At 35.8% G+C, this 17,375-nt stretch overlaps 1 protein-coding gene across 2 annotated transcripts in view; it reads right to left on the bottom strand.

The window, feature by feature from the left end:
• HELZ (helicase with zinc finger) overlaps positions 1–17,375 on the bottom strand; it is a 288,871-nt gene that overhangs the window by 96,667 nt on the left and 174,829 nt on the right. For both annotated transcript variants that reach the window (XM_021000986.2, XM_021000987.2), the window contains exons 16-19: positions 9,697–9,875; positions 3,166–3,284; positions 1,656–1,801; positions 483–630 (exon numbers count right to left, since the gene is read on the bottom strand). In XM_021000986.2, coding sequence (XP_020856645.1) covers positions 483–630; positions 1,656–1,801; positions 3,166–3,284; positions 9,697–9,875 — 592 coding nt within the window. The remainder of the gene's footprint in view (positions 1–482; positions 631–1,655; positions 1,802–3,165; positions 3,285–9,696; positions 9,876–17,375) is intronic.

Raw genomic sequence — 17,375 nt, 5'->3', positions numbered from 1 at the left:
GGAAGGAGGTGGTTGCTGCTAGCACCGCATTCCAAATTACCAACCAATCATATTGTCCCTCATACATCAGCTCTGTAACCAGTCATGTTTTGCCATTTATGATGTCAAGCTCTTTTAACCAATCATAACCTGTTCCCCACTTATGAAGTCCTATTCTTTGTTCTGAACTTCCCTAAAAACTACACCCAACTAAGAGTCTTAGCTTTGCTGAGGAAGTTGAGATCCTATCTAATGGTAAATTCATGCTTTACTAATAAACTGATCATGCTTGGAACTCTGTACCTCAGTTTACCTCATTTTAACCATAATACAATGAATATAAATGCTGCATGCCAAGACAAGTTTTATATCTTATCTTTATGCCAATAAAGTTAATACTTAGGCCAATAAAAAGATTTAAGGAAAAAATATCATATCATCATATGAAGCCTTACAAATTAAATTTTCAAAAGAAATATGATATACAAAAATATGGAAATTACCTCTGCATTATTATAAAAAGCTGTACTATTTTTTTCCTGTACATCTTCCCCTCGTGCTGTAAAGAAGGTTAAAGGATAAAAATCTTTGTGTGCCGGCTGTTTTCCACTTGCCATCAGCTTCCCCTCATAGAAAAGCTCAGATGTGTAACTACAAAAAGACACAATGAAAACATAAACCACTAAAAAAACCTAGAGTCAATGGAAAAACTACATTCAAATCAATATATTACTCCATGTCCAAAACAAATTTTATTCAAAATATTGAACATAAAATTTTTGGAGAGGTTTTCCTTTAAAAAAAAAAAAGCAAAATCAACAACAACAACAACAAAAAAAAAAACCAACTATAGAGTAGGGATCTGTTATACTATAATTATTAGGTGGGTTCTTTTTGAAGGAAAATTAAGGAAAGGGGCTACAGAGAAAAGGCTAGAGAGGAATGTTTGATCAATAATACTTACACATTGCTCTTACTACACTTAGGGTACAACTACATATAAAGAGAGTAAGAGCGAGGAACAACTTGGTGTGTACTTTTCTAGCTAATCTACAGATATGAACTAAATTATTTCCCTTCAGAGCAATGTAATTTAAAGCAATATAATTTAAGGACAATAAATATGTCAACATTTCCCCCCACTTATTGAATGCCCTTTTATGGATGTAGGTACCTCCCAGTAAGGGCTTTGTATGCATCAAACAATTTTGGAAGAAGGAAAAAAAAAGTCACATTTTAAGATGCTGAAGAAAGCCACAGTGGAAACTAAGTTTTTTTTTGCTCTTTCCTGTCCTAATGACCTGCTCATATTACTGGCATCATTCACAGTACCTAAATGTATTATTGAACTTTTAAAAATTACTAATTTTTATATTCCTTCCCCCTATTTATTTTATTTCCAATTAGATTCCCTATATACACACAAACAAAAAATGCAAAACTGGGAAACCTTTGCTATTTTTGTGGTTCATTAACACACTTATTTTAGTATATGTGAATTTATGTATATGTATACATACACATACACAAACATAACACAGACCCAGTAGACGAAAAGTTCTGGTTTCCTGAATTTAATATCACCTATATCTCAATTTAGCACCCTCAGTCATTGACTACACTGTTTACATTCACTAATACCGCTTACAGGTACATTTGAAAAAGGTCACACCTACTTGATGATAGCTTCATGGGAACGATAGTTCTCACACAGTAAGATACGACATGGAAACTCTGCAGGATAATGCTCATAGAGCCGATCCAGTAATGAAACGTGAAGGTTTCTCTCCCTGGCAAATTCACTGTAGACAAAAGGACTGAGCTGCAACAGACAGCCATATAGCAAAAAAAAAAAAAAAAAAAAAAAAAAAACTTTAACAAAATTTGCAAGCATCTTCTGGAAATTACTTACATAAAATTCCTTATGCTAAAACTTTTTATGTATTAAATCTCTATATGTTCAACCTTGGGATATCTGTCCAGTCTAATAATTCTAGGCTGTTTGCAACTCTCTTTAATATTTGATAAACTTTATTTTCAATAATGGCTAAAATAACTTACCAATTTATAAAATCCCATTTATTCACTGAGGGATAGAAACTCAAACCCCTTAATTCTTTGACCCAATCAAGTGAATCAAGATGATTAGCTAGGAATCCTAGTAAAGATAGTTTATGCATAAAACATATACATAAATGTAAAAAAATACTTAGTGTTTAAGCATTTTAGAGCTAAGCAAAAATAATCTAATTTATACAATCCTACACCAAATGTAATTTGGCCCTATAGTTATAAACCTTTATCATAATTCTGACAGCAAGAATACCACAAAGGTACCATTCTAATCATGTGTCCCAGGAGAGACAGGACCTGAAGCTATAAATGTATAAGAAAGACAGAAAACATTAATAATAACAACTAGCATTTACATAGCACTTTAAAGTTTTACAAAGCACTTTACAAATATCATTTCAATTTATCTTTACAACAATTCTAGGAGTTAGGTGCTATTAATATCCCCATTTTACAGACAAGGAAACAGAGCTCAAGGTGACTCGCCCATAAGTCACACAGTTAATACATGAGGCTGGATATGAATTCAAGTCTTTATGACTCCAGATCTATCTCTCTATCTACTGTTCTGCCTCAAACGGAAAATGCAAATTCTCTTTTTTAACAGGTATGTATTTAAGTATATTAAGTTAGAAATATTACTGACTACTGTTTTCACTTTGTTTCCTTTAACTTAAAATTAATTAACCCTGCATGAAGACAAACATTACTTAGGAACAACAGCTGGGGAATTGAGGAAGAAACGGTGAAAAATAAAACTCAAATATTTGTACCATAAAGAAGAAAACCTCAAATAAACAAAAGTGAAAAGTGGCAAAGTTTTGCTCACTCTTTCTAACCAATCTAAAAGAAAAAGGATTAAAACTAGCATGTAAAATTCCTTTGTAAAAATATTTTGCCAAATTTGCTAAGCTTACAATATAACAAGAATTAACATTAAAGTCTCTTGCAATCATCAATTTATACACTTATAGTAACATCTAGTTCAGAAATATTCAAAGTAACTAAGTCTCAATACATACTATGATTTCACTTTACTTTCATTAAATATATACTATAATACTTCATTAACCAGAATTTCACTCTAGACTAAACACAAGGTAGAGCACTTACTTGCATATGGTCTCCAGCCAAAACAATCCGTGTGTTTTGATTCGCTAATGCCAGAGGCATAATGGTTTCACACTCCATGGCCTGTGCAGCTTCATCCAACAGAATGTGTGTAAAAAACCCTAGAAAGCACAGCACAAAAACTCAGGAAAATATATTTCAGAGGCAAAAAAGGGAATAGGCACTGCTTTCTTTTCTGATAAAGATTTTAGATAGTTTGAGACACTTTCATTTTGGGTCCTCAAAAACTAAATATCAAATCACAATCTTTTGCAAACAAAAGAGATTTTTAAAAAGAAAGCTACCTTATTAGGTATCATGTTAATTAGTAGCATCTCATAATAGAAACTAAACACACATCTCGAAATAGGACTCTAAATATGAGAAATTAAAATTAAGTTACATTCTGATTAGGGTCCAGAAAAGATTCAATTTGAATAATTATGAAAAGAAAGTAGTTTTTTACTTACTTGGGAAGTGATAACAACTAAATACTAACAGCTAAAGGTCTTTTCATATTTGCTAGGTAAGATACCATGAATAATTCTTAAACTGTGACTATTTTACACTTAAATGTTCTTAACACCAAAAATAAGACTTAATGGAACAAAAGTCTATGACCTAGGAAGAAATCCATATGCGTGCATATATACATATACATATATATATATATCTAATGTGTGTGTATGTATGTATGTGTATATGTATACATACATATGTGTATATGTGTCATATGCATATGTTATTTGAATGTTTCAAAAATTTTGTTTTCAACATATAAGACAATTGTTTAAAACTTCCTGCTCAGGTGCAGATCAGCAATTTATCTATAGCTTTACTGTCTGAGAGTTATACAAGGTACTGAGAGAGTAAGTGATATCCCCATGGCCTCAGAGCATGGGCAAGCAGTGAATTTGGGTTGTTCGCCTCTCATTTAATGTTTCCCATTAAAGCAGTGAGCAAAAGTAAACAGTCTTAGCCAGACACTTCAAAACTCAATACTTTAGCACTCCTCAAAAACATCCAAGGAAAAATACTTTGTGTGAAGGTCTGAGCCTTGCAACCTTTTCACATCAAGGCATTTTTCTTGGAAAGTTCTGGTTTTTCATCTATACAATAACTACAATATAATATAATGACAATTGCTTCCTTATATGATTTAAAACTATTTACTGTTAACTAATCTCCCTTTATCCTAGGCTTTTTCCTCATGCACAAATTACAACTTGTGCCACTCACAGAAACTGACTCCCCATGAAGATACTGCTTCTCTGCTTACCCTCTACTGTATCTGATACACCTTCTTCCTTCATTTCCCCTAATACACTGGCCCAGGAGCAGGAATAGGCATACTCCTTGCTCTCCACTCCCACTTCTAGATCTTCTCTTCCTCTGCCACCATCAATCAGCAACTTCTCTTCCTTTTAAGTTCCTTCTACCTAGCTCATCCTATTCTGGTGGCACACATATCAATTTACCTCAAGGTCACTGTCCCTCATTTCTTCTGTTAAGGAGTTCAGTATCTGGTTCACAGTCTTTCTTTCCACCCCAAAGACTTCAATATACATGCTGATATTCCTTCAAACACTCTGGCCTCCAGTTCATCAACATCTTAAACTCCTAGAGGGTCCACATAACTCTTCATCCAACCTTATGCCTATATATACATACACACACACACACACACACACACACACACACACACATATATATAAAATACCTTTGATCTCACTATCTCCCATAAGTATCCTATTTTCATGATCAAGAGTTATGAAATTCCTCTGACTTTAATTTCCTATTCTTCCATCTCTCCCTCACTTCTCTTGAATCTATTCTTTGCCTGTGCTGTAACCTTTACCCTTCAGTTCTCTTGGAGACCAATATTCCTGATCCGGTTTAATTTTCCTCCATCTTCAATTTAACCAATTTAACAGTTTATGTTACACTATCTTCAAATCTATTTGTCCATGTCCTATACACTCATGTCTTGCCAAAAATTCTAAACCTGAATTACTCCCACCACACCCGTTCCTCAGTCTTTTTAACAGTGCTAGAGGAAATAACACAACCATACTGACCAGGACAAGGACAACATTTATCTAAAGTAAGCTCAACTGAGCCCCATTACCGTGAAGCAATTGCTTCCTAAATGCACTGTTAAGAGCAGCAGCCTCACAACTTTTCTTCTTTCAAACCTTTTAGCAACAGACTTTACCTCACACTTTACTGAGAAAACAGGTCATTCTCCATGAGCTCCCTCATTTAATTTTATATTTAAAAATTATATTTAAAATATTATTTAAAAAACTCATAAAATTATCCTCGATCCTCTATTCCTTTGCTCCAGTCTCTGACGATGGGTAGAACACCTTGTCAAGGTCAACCACTCTCTTTGTGTTCTTACCCTCTTTCTCTCTCTCTTTCTGCAGATTGCCCTTCTTGAGAAAAACTTAGTCTCTCCCTACTTATCAATTACTTCTTTGCTGTCTGTCTATAAACATTCCCAAAGTCTTCTCCACCTGACATCAAGCTATGACACTATATCCTTCTTCCCTTTCACTGCCAAAGTCTGAGAAAAAGTTTTCTAGGCAAGTTCCCTCTATTTCCTCTCCCTCATTAACTTTTCAGAGCCTCCCGCTACTTGCTCTCTCCTAGCTTTTCTCCTGCCTGCTTGGCTGTTAATTTTCTCAGTATTCTTTACTAGATCATTATCCAAATCTCCTCCCCCAAGGGCTCTCTGTACTGGGGCTTCTTTTCTCTATATACCCTCTCCTGATGACCTCATCAGTTCCATGTATCTAATTTAGCATCTCTATGCAAATGGCTTCTAGATCTAGAGCATCAGTTCTGTATCCCTAACTGACTTAGATAGTTTCAACTACATATAATGTAGACATCTTAAACTTAACATGTCAAACCAAAATACATTAGCTTTCCTCAAACCTATCCTCTCTAATTCTGAACTCCTTCAATAAAGGACACCACTATCCTTTAGATCACTCAGATTTTAACTTCAGATACATCTTCAACTCTTAACTCTCCTTCACATCACTATTTTGTAACAGAAAGGCCTAACTCAGACCAATACAGTAAATTCCGACTCTGGACTGGAATGCCATGAAACAGCCATGGACCATTCAATAAAATGCAATTGAAAAATTACTGTACTAATGGAAAGTAATAAAAACAAATGCTACTTTCTTCTCTCTCCAAGTTATCAAGGTTGCAATTCTGGATCAGAAAGACATCTTGAAGAACAGTGGGAATTTTGCCAAACCTTAAGAACAATGCCCCCATAAGCTAGGTTTTTTATATCCACAGACTTCTGTACCAAGAAATCCCAGGGATAGCCTCTTTGCCTTCTTGAAGGGAAACTATGCATTTAAATAAAATAAATTCCAAGTACATCCCATTCTTGGAAGGAAAGGTCTTAAAAATCCTCTAGAGAACCTTCTATCATTTAAAAGACCTTAAAAGAACTCTAACCTCTGGAAGAAGTGTAGCAGAAACTGCATGAGAAAAGAAACTTAAAAAAATAATAAAACTACATTATCAAATAATATATAAAAGTCTCTTTAAAAGTATAGTCATGCAGTTGGGATACAGGGCAGTTCACAATAGCTCTCCTGATGTAAAACAGCAACAGTGAACAAGAACAAACCAGGAATATAGAGACCAAAGCATCAATGACAACACCTCCAGCAGTCACTGATCCCCAGCACAAATCAAGGTTATGCATGGCAAAGTAGCAAAGGGGTTATAAGCCTCTTGCATGCATACTGTCTTGGGCCCTAAGATGATACCAAGGTTTGCCCCATATCATCATTGACTCAGAGTTCCCTAGGTCACCAGCCAAAACTTCACTCTCTCTGGGATGGAAGATCCATCATGGGAATCATACTAAATTTTTGCCCCTTTGAGGCCTCTAACTGAGAAGTAACTCTTGTTTTGTGCAAGAGTTGAAGACTTACCTTTACCTTCACCCAGGGACTCAAGATTGCTACCAAGTCAGCTGACAGATCCCCTTTCTTCCATATAAATACAAATTTACCATGATTATGGAAAAAAAATTCATCTCCCCTCCATGTCATTGGATACCTCCCAACAATTCTAGCTCTTGATCCCCAAGCTCTTTCAAGGAAGGAGTTGTCCAAACCATCCCAGGGCAAAGGAGACCTATCAATTAAGGGGGACATGAATTAATTTTCCAGGATGAAGAGAACTTTCTGAAGCGGCAAAAAGCCCAAGGCCAAGCAATTGAGCAAGGACAAAAATAAGAAAGGTTGGAGAGAGTCAATTAGGACTATATCTAAAAGTACTACATCCTTTTTTTGGTAAATCTTCCTGGAGACCGGATCCATGAAACTGACAGAGTGGAGACCTCATCTCCTTCCTAGGGTAGCACCAATTCACTACAGATATACCTACTGGAAAGTGGGACAAATAACCTTAATAATCAGGGACATGATGAGATGAAGAAAAAGGTTGAATAAATCAACTGTCCTGACAAAGACAGATTATGAATCACACAGGATGGGGCAGTTAGATGGCACAGTGGATACAACTCTAGCCTTGGAGTCAGGAGGACCTGAATTCAAATCCGGCCTCAGACACTTGACACTTACTAGCTATGAAACCCTGGGTAAGTCACTTAACCCCAACTGCCTCACCCAAAAAAAAAAATCACACAGGGTCATGCCATACTGATCTTTCAAATGCAGATACTTTCACTGGCTAGAAGAGTATCACTGAGATGCAGCTAACCTCACCTATTATTTATTATCCCCATAAGGGGATCAAATGATCACACACGCACAGCAAGCTAGCATCACAACACCCACATGATCATGTAACCCATCTCTTCCATTCTCATAAGGGCATCAACCTGCTTATTCAGCTCTGTAGAAGATGTATGATGTTTCTGATTGGCACTAACACACCCTGCAAATAGCTGCATGCTGTGTGAGACACCAGCAAAAATTTCCCATCATTCTTGACCTCAAAGGTGAGAGATACTGGTCATCCAGTCCAGTTTTTTCTAGGCCCCAGAACATTCAATCAGAACCCAGGCCACCAATCAGCAATCAGTATAGATGAAGATTTATCTGACTAACCCCTCAAGGTTCTTTCAAATGCTAGCCATGAAGATTACAGCTTGACCTAGTGGAGTATCACTAATCTTCAGAGTTACCCTATTGCTAGATTAAAGGTTACCAAGGTCTAATTGCATGTGACTCTTTTATAGTGGGCAAAGCTATCAGTAAACCAAGTAAAATAACATTTCTCAAGAACCAAGTCCAGGTAGATGGGCCCAATGGCCTAGTGAAAGATGCAAAGCACCAGGGTCACTGAGACTTAAGGTCTCAACTTCCAGTAAAATCACAACCTGTTCATGAAATATACTAAGACTTGAGGCCCCCAGATAAGCACAATCCTGAATATACACACACACACACACACACACACACACATATATATATATATACCATTTCTATTTATAGAAGCCTCATGTCCCCTACCCATCTTATCACAGGAACCATTTTGCATCATTCAACTCATAATGAGCAATTCTAGAAGAAAGGTGATGGTAAGACCCTGTGTCATCTGTTCAGGAGCAACTAATGACTAACAACAGGCCAACAACTGCTTTTCAAAAGCAATAAAATGAGTGGTAGATTCAAGGAGTTTACAGATCAAGAAGCCTAAGAGTTGTTTAATCTGGCTACTCCTTTAGTTCCCACCAAAGACTCCTGCCTGGTTCATCATAGGTACTGTGGGATCAAAAGGACCCCTGTGAGAGATTGCTGTACAGACAGCTCATTTTAGTTCTACCACAGATATAGCCTAATCTGAGATCCATTTGAAAGAGCCAAACATAAGGGTAAATGAGGCTCATCAAAGTACCAACATGGGGAACATGAATTCTCCAGAACCCTAAGAGTCCCATAAGTCTCTGAGCTTTAGCTTATAAGGGATCAACTGTCAGTAGCTTAATATCGAATATATCCAGAATCACCAGAGTTTTTCCCATCTACAATGTATTCCCCAAATCTTGACTAAACAGGCCAAACCATGAATTTTCTTGGGGTTAATTTCCTACTCCATGTCATCTGAGCCATCAAATGATCTAAAGACTCTGATGTCATGGTCTCATCCCACCTAGTCAAAATAATGGTGAACATCAATGTTCTCAGGAAGTCTGCCCACCAAACTACAGCAACATGAATGAGAATTTTATTAACTCTGAGAAAGTATGGTAAAGGTATACTGAACTCCTTCCCAGGGAAAGGAAAAACTTCTTATGACATCTTAGCCACAGGAATATTGAAAAAGCAATTGGCAACATCAATAACCTCATACCACTCCGTCAGGGCTTGGACTACTTGGTCCACCATATTGACACAGGCAACAAAACCAAAGCTATTCCTTTTTTTCTTATTATTTCCTATAATCCACTGTTCAGTCTCCAGGTACCACCCTCTTTTTCACCAGCCACCAACAATTTTGAAACTTTTATATTTCTTGGCAGCCTACCAGGTTCCAGATCCAGTTGACAAAGGTACTGTGAAGTATTCAATGTAACAACTACTACTCGTTGTTTAAGAATATCTTCTTTCTGTGGCATCTGAAAGGTGGAATGTGTGCTTGAAATCAAACAGTACTGATGTACAACTGGGTGGACAGTCTTTACCCAGCGATTTCTGAAATATACCCTAGAAAACAAGAAAAGAGCTTATTTTCAATACAACCTTAATAATAATGGTGTCTGATTTATAAAGCATGAAGTCTATAAGATAAAATTTTCTCCTTGGAAGACAAAGCTTTCCTGAAATTGACAATTAAACTTTATAACCACAACAATTAACGTTAATTTCTTCACCATGCCTGTTTTTCTACTACTTGATTAGACCTTAAGTTCATTGCCACTAGTACCTTTTATAAAAAAAAAAAAGGAATACAAACAGAAAACAACTGAGCAGCTAGAAAGTACATGTCTAATCCTTTTAAATTGTTCAAATCCATTTTGCAACAGTATTGCAAAGAGATTAATATGTGGGTTGTAGGAGCAAGAGAGATGTTGCTACTTAAATTTCAATACATGGGCAAATATATCTTTTCCAGACAGCATACTATTAAAATATATTAAAAATCAACTGCCAAATATCCACACAAATAAAGAAAAATCGTGATCCAATCACTGTGTGTGTGTGTGGGGGGCATATACACACATAAATAAATTTTTATAATCTCACCTGTGATTTCACTGTTATGAGCAACTCCCACTGCAGAAACTTCCTCTTAACAAAGCAAGTTTACATCCACTCAGCAACTCACAGTCTTACAGAGTTTTGTGGGTACCAAGAGGTTAAGCAATTTGCCCAAGGTCTCACTAAGGCTTCATCTCTAACTAGTAAGCCATAGTTATAGGTAACTGCAAAGTCACTTATCTATGATATGAGAATACATTTAACAGCCATGCAATAGATTTGAAGTCACATTCTAGCTCCTCCCTTGACTAAGTTAAAGTTACTACTCTGACTTTTAGTTCCCTCATCTGTAAATAAGGAGTTTAGACTAAATGATCATTCAATATCCCTTCTGGCTCTAAATTTAGGATTTTGTGTTTTTGTACTTCAACATAAACACAAGTGAACCTAATATTCTAGGAATTTACATTTCTGTTAATTACCACTGCCACCCCCAAAAAACCCAGCCCCCTGTAATAAAGACTACTTGGGCAAGATGGTAACATTGCAGTTATTGGATACTTAGGAAACACAGAATTATATTAGAGTTATATTATAACTCTAATTATATATATGTACATCAATATATAATATATATTATAACCCTAATGTTACATTAGAATATATATTAGAGATGAAGAACACTAACTTGAATTTGATAAACCTTTATTAACTTTTAATAAACTGAAGAATTCATTTAACTAGACTCTCTTAACTGTGATGCTTGACTTATGTCCATGAACAATGATAAAAGACATGGTTAGGAGGAGCATCTTCTTTTGACCTGACTGCAGATTGCTTACCCTGATTTTTTTTTTTTACATATAGTAGGCATACATTGAACATGTTTAATGAACTGATTTTCTTTTCTATTTTATAACATATTAGAGGACCTCAATAAGCTGATCTTCAACACATGGATAATTCCTATGAATTAAAAGTTTTTAGCAATGTAGGTGCTGTATTTTAAAACTATGTTTTATACAGAACATTGCAAGTCTAATGAACTTGACTGCTATGGGGAGTCCTTAGCCTGCCTTAGGTCTATAAGGCTTATAGGGGTCTAAACTCAATAACATCACAATCAAGGCCCAATTCAAGAAGAATTTTAAAAAATTATCCAGGTTTTCCAACCTATCCCCTCATTCAAAATAGTCCGTTCTCTATAAGAGTTGTCAATGGACTTGATATCAGAAGACCTACTTTCGAGTAATGGCACTATTAGTTACTATTTATATAACTGGCCAAATCCCTTAGCTGCTCTGAGCTTCAGTTTCATCAGCTGTAAAATAAAGGTGTTATTTAGTCAAATAAACCTGAATATTCCTTCTAATTCTGAATCTATGAATATGAAAGGTGTCTCATAACCAGCCTAAAGTTACAATAAAATTTAAAATATTCTGCAAGAATCCACAATAATGCCACTTTGAATTTTTATGGAGGCTTTTTTACATCTATTATCTCATTTTCCTCATGACAGCAGTTATTGACCTAGAAAACACATTTGTGCGGAAGTAGAAATTTAGAGTCAGGATTTAGAGTCAGAAAACAGCCGTTTGAATCCTGATTCTGTAACCTACATGCTAGCTCTGTGACCTTGGGCAGATCCCTTAGCCTCATTGTGGTTTTCTCTTCCTATGTACAATGAGAATAACAGTCCCTGTGGCAATACTCTCCCATGACTGCTGTGAAACTCAAATGAGGTAATACAGGTAAACTACTCTGTAAATGTAAAGCACCATATAAATGTCAACTATTCTTATCTTCACATTATAGAGGAAGACACTAGTTAAGAGGAAGAGTAAGGACATAGACCCACGTTTTACTGATTCTTGATCTAGTCAGTGCTTTCCACCATACAGACACTCCTTGTTTTTCACCACTTTACACTTCACCATTCTGCTCTTACAGTATTGCTTAACAAACAACTAGAGCATAAATAGCCTCATATTTATGGAGAACAAATTTTCTAGCTCCCTCACACATTTGGAATGGGTCTAAAATCAGGTGAAAAAATCTTCAACAATGAAACAACAGTCTCTGAACATTCAGCAACAACTATAACAAACAAAATAAAATGAAGGTCTACAGATTACACACAATATATCACAATCTGCTGGTGCTGCAATCAAAAGGAAAAAATGGTTATGGTAGGTTGGCTGGCTTTGTAAAAAAGAACATTTTTTCATGCAAAAGCCAAGACATAGAAGAAACAACAGAGTAAGAAAGAAAAATGGAGGAAAAAAACCAAGGCAAAGAGAGTAAAAAAGCAGAATATCCAATAAAAGAATCGTTCAATTCACCAAATATTTATTCAACACCCACTACATTCAAGGTAATATGGAAAGGTACTAGATAGGAAGCAGCAGCTACAGCATTAGTGGTAGAAAGCAGGATGAGGGAGAAATAGCAATACTAAGCATCAGATACTCTTACAGCAGAACCAACAACAAAGAACCAAAAATGCAGAATACAGAATCGCTCTGTAAACTACAGGAACAAAAAGTCCCCTAAAGCTCAACACAGCAGTCACCGATTGTCATTTATAGACTTTCCTGCAGGTATACAGAAATTGTATTGAGTTATTCCAAGACACAACACCTCTAGTTAAGAATGGAGCTCCACTCAGGAAGATGTGGGGTTAAAGAAGGTGAAACCACTTTTGCTTTTAATCCTTTTTAAAAATATTATCTGTTCATTTTTATCATGAAAATCAAGGTGGTCACTGCATGTAAATTGTAAGCACAACAAAGCAATAGGTAATCCTTTTTCAGAAAAGAAAGGCTCGCTCTTTCTTTTTATGAGAAGATTGGAAAATTACTACCCTCAAGTAGAAAAGGGTGTCAAAAGGTTAACACTCCTAATACAAAAATGATCTACCTCATTACTATACTCTGTTTCAGGTGCATGGAAAAAAAAATAATGAAGTGAGTACTTAACCACAGAGAACTGATTAGGCATGTTGGAAAAAGCAAGCTCTAAAACCTAAAGATATCTTATCTAAAGAGTTTAACCCCTTCATTTTGCAAGTAAAGACACTGAGAGCCAGAGACATTAAATGACTTGCTCAAAGTGACATATGTACTAAGTAGCAGAGCCAGGATCTGAATCCAGTTCCTCTAACTCAAAATCCAGCATTCTTTTCACTATAATCAATGATACTCATAAACTCCAGCTTTGAAGAGATAGCAGGGATTCTAGCAGTTAAGGGAAAAAGACTTGAATCCGTATGGCTATAAATAGATCCCAGGAAAGTTTTGGCTCAAATTTAAGAAAAGTTGCTAAATTAATTTTTTTCAAGGCAATTGGGGTTAAGTAACTTGCCCCAGGGTCACACAGCTACTAAGTGTCAAGTGTTTGGTCTAAGGCCACATTTGAACTCAAGTCCTCCTGACTTCAGGACCAGTGCTCTATCTACTGTGCCACCTAGCTGCCCCTTGATAAATTAATTTTTCAAAAAACTATTCTAATGAAAAGTACCTATGAGAAAAGTTAGAATAGGAAATCTATCAGATAAGTATTAGTGAGCAACATACTTAATTATATTTAGATATCCTTTTAAAAACCTGTTAAGACCAATTACTTTATTGAAATGTTTTTGCTTAGCTGGTTTGGTAAAGGGTGGGTTATTTTTGTTGATAATTAATAATAGCTAGTATTTGATAACTCTGTTGATAATAATAGCTACATAATTTAAATAAATCAATTACTCTCGCAGAATAAAATACTCTTGCTCTTCAGACCATAAGAGAAAAAAACTAAGGTTTATCTACTGGAAATATATCTTAATTATAAACAGGGGAACATAATAAGAGAAATAGACACCTTGAATACAAAATTTATAAACTTAATTCTGTGAAGTGAATAACTTCATACTGTCTGATTACCCAAACAGTAAATTATGAAAATGAAATTTAGAGATAACATTTTGTTGTTATTGTTTTTTCATACAATTTTCCCTTGTATGAGGGAAGTAATAAGTAGATAAAGTCATTCTGTGAATAAGCATTCTACACATGTCACTATAAATTAGAAGATTCTGGTTCAAATCTCAAATACTAATTAGCCATGTGACCTTAGGAAAGCACTTAACCTTTCTGGGCTTCGTCTAAAAACTATAGGCTGGTGAGCTTGACTTCAATTACTGGAAAAATTCTAGATGGGTCATTAAAGAAATGATTTATGCAACAAGAAAGTAAAGCAATGACTACAAAGAGTCAGAATGGCTTCAAGACCAGGTCATGGCAAACCAACCTTATTTCCATTTTTGACAAGATTACAAAAACTGTAGATCGAAGGAATGCTGTAAATGTAGTTACTGAGATTTCAGCAATACTTTCAATAAAGTATATCATACTATTCTTATGGAGAATATGGAGAGATATTGACTAGATGATAACACAATGGAGATAGATTGGAAACTTGATTGGATGATTAAACTCAAAGAGCAGCTAGTTAATAGTTTAATGTCAACATGTGAGGAGGTCTTCAGTGGAGTACTTCAGAATATTTTGCTCTATGCTATTTAACATTTTTATGAAATGACTAGATAAAAGCTGGCATGCTAATCAGATCTATAGCTAACACGAAGCTAGGGACAAAGGGAGATAGCTAACAAACTGTACGACAAAGTCCGGATGCAAAAGTTTTTGCCAGGATAGAGAATAAGGCTGAAGCTAGTACGATGAAATTCAATAAGAATAAATGTAAAGTCCCACAGACTTGGGCACAAAAAATAACTTCACCAGTGCAGGATGGGTGAAACATGGTTAGAGAGCAGCTTGAAAAAGATCTAGGGACTTTCATGGACTACAAGGTCAAAATTCTAATGATTTCATCATTCAATTGAAATTATTGTCTCCAGAGTAACCAGTCATCTTTTAAATAACAAATCTTATGATCTTTTCCTCAATCCTCTTTTTTACTGAGCTCTCTGCACTGAGACTACTGATCACCTTCTCCTGGATATTCTTTCCTCTTTGGGTTTCCATGACTCTAAGATCTATGGATTGTCCTCCTAATCAACTATTCCTTTTCAAGTCTCCTTTTCTATGTCTTCATCTTTGTCATAACCCCTAACTGTAGAAGTCTCCCAAGTTTCTGTCTTGGGACCTCTTCTCTTTTTTTTTTCTCTACATCCTCTCACTTGATTTTATTAGCACTTAGTTCGGTTATCATCTCTATATAGATGATTCCCAGATCTATATATCTAACCCTAGTCTCTCTTCTGAACTCCAAGCCCAGTCTATTGGACACTGTGAACATCTCAAATGCTGCATGTTTAAAACAGAACTCATTATCTTTACCCACAAACCCTACCCTCTTCTGAAAGAACTTCCCTATTACTTCTGAGGTACGGTACCACTACCCTGCCTGTATCCCGGTCTTGGCATTCTCCTCCATGTCTACTTCATCATCAAATCTCATCATTATTACCTTCACATAATCTCTCATATATATTTCCATCTTTCCACTTAACACAACCACCAACTTTACAGAGACCTTCATCATCTCTGACCTATTACAATTGTCTTCTTTCCTCAAGTCTCTCCCTATTCCATCTTCCATTTAGGTACCAAAATAATTTTCTTTAAGCATATGTTTGCCCCATCACCCTCTATTCAGTAAACTCCAGGGGTTGTCCAATACTTCCAGGATCAATATAACATCCCCTGGACTTTTAAAGTTCTTTATAACTTGGTCCCTTATTATCTTTACAGCATCACATTTTGCTCACCTCCATGCACTCTACCCTCTAGCCATACTGGTCTACTTTTTTTTCCTTCAAACATGACACTTCATCTCCTTTCTACATGGCTCCACTGGCTCCACCCCTTAACTGTTACACTCTCTTGATCTCTATTGATGGGGCTATCTTCTTTCAAGAGTAAACTCAAACACCAATTTCTATAGGAGGCCTTCCCATTTCCCCCACCCACTCAGTCACTTAAGTCTCCCCATCTAAGGTTACTTACCAACCACAGAGTATCTATTTTGTATATGCTATTTGTTTACACATTGTCTCCCTAATTATTATGTAGCCTGAAGAGCAGGAGTTGGTTTTGTGTTTTGCCTTAGCAAGTGCCCAACAATTAGTAAGCACAGAAGACTATGGATTGACAGAAAGAATCAATAGCATGCTAGGGCAAAAAAACAACTCATACAATCTTGGGCTGCATTAAGAGGCATAACTTCATGGAATCAGAAGTAATAGTACTCTGTCCTCTGCCCTTGTCAAACCTCATCTCATGTATTATGTTCAGTACAGGGCATCACTGTTGAAGTGATAGAAACTGGAAAGCAAGTAGAGATGGGCAACTAGGATGACGAAGGGTAGTCTTAAATTCATGTCATATAAGGATCATTGAAGAAACTAGGGGTATTTAGCCTGGAGAAGAGGAGACTCAAGAGGGACATGATAACTATGTTCAAAGTAGCAAAGACTACTTTGTATAAGGAATTATATCTGGCCTGTTTGGCCCTAAAGGACTGAATCAGGAATAATGGTTTGAAGTAAAAAAGAGGCAAATTTGATATCAAGAAAACCTTCCTAACAACTAGAGCCATCCAAAAGTGGAACAGGATGACTGAAGAGATTCATCCTTCTTTGAGGTCTTCAAGCAGAGGCCAGATTTATCAAGCATGTTGTAATGTAAATTCCTTTCAGGTAGCAGTTGGACTAGATGACTACTGAGGTTACTTTCAACTTCCAAATTCTTTAATTCTAATTCCTCTGAAAAATGAGGCAGTTAGACAAGACAATCTCTGAGGTCTCTTCCAGCACTAAGATTCTATAAGGCATAATCTCTTACAATCAATGATATTTTAAGTTTACTTCTAATCATAAAAAAAATCATAAGATTTTAGAAAAAGAGAACATAACTCAAAATATATATTTCTTTAATAAATTTATAATATTTCTAAGTTTATAAATGCCACAAAAGTTCTACTTTAATACCTCATCTT

Source organism: Phascolarctos cinereus, unplaced genomic scaffold (genome assembly GCF_003287225.1).
Source record: "Phascolarctos cinereus isolate Bilbo 61053 unplaced genomic scaffold, phaCin_HiC Scaffold_5;HRSCAF=322, whole genome shotgun sequence".
Lineage (NCBI taxonomy): Eukaryota > Metazoa > Chordata > Mammalia > Diprotodontia > Phascolarctidae > Phascolarctos > Phascolarctos cinereus.
This window is presented reverse-complemented; position numbering and strand designations above follow the sequence as displayed.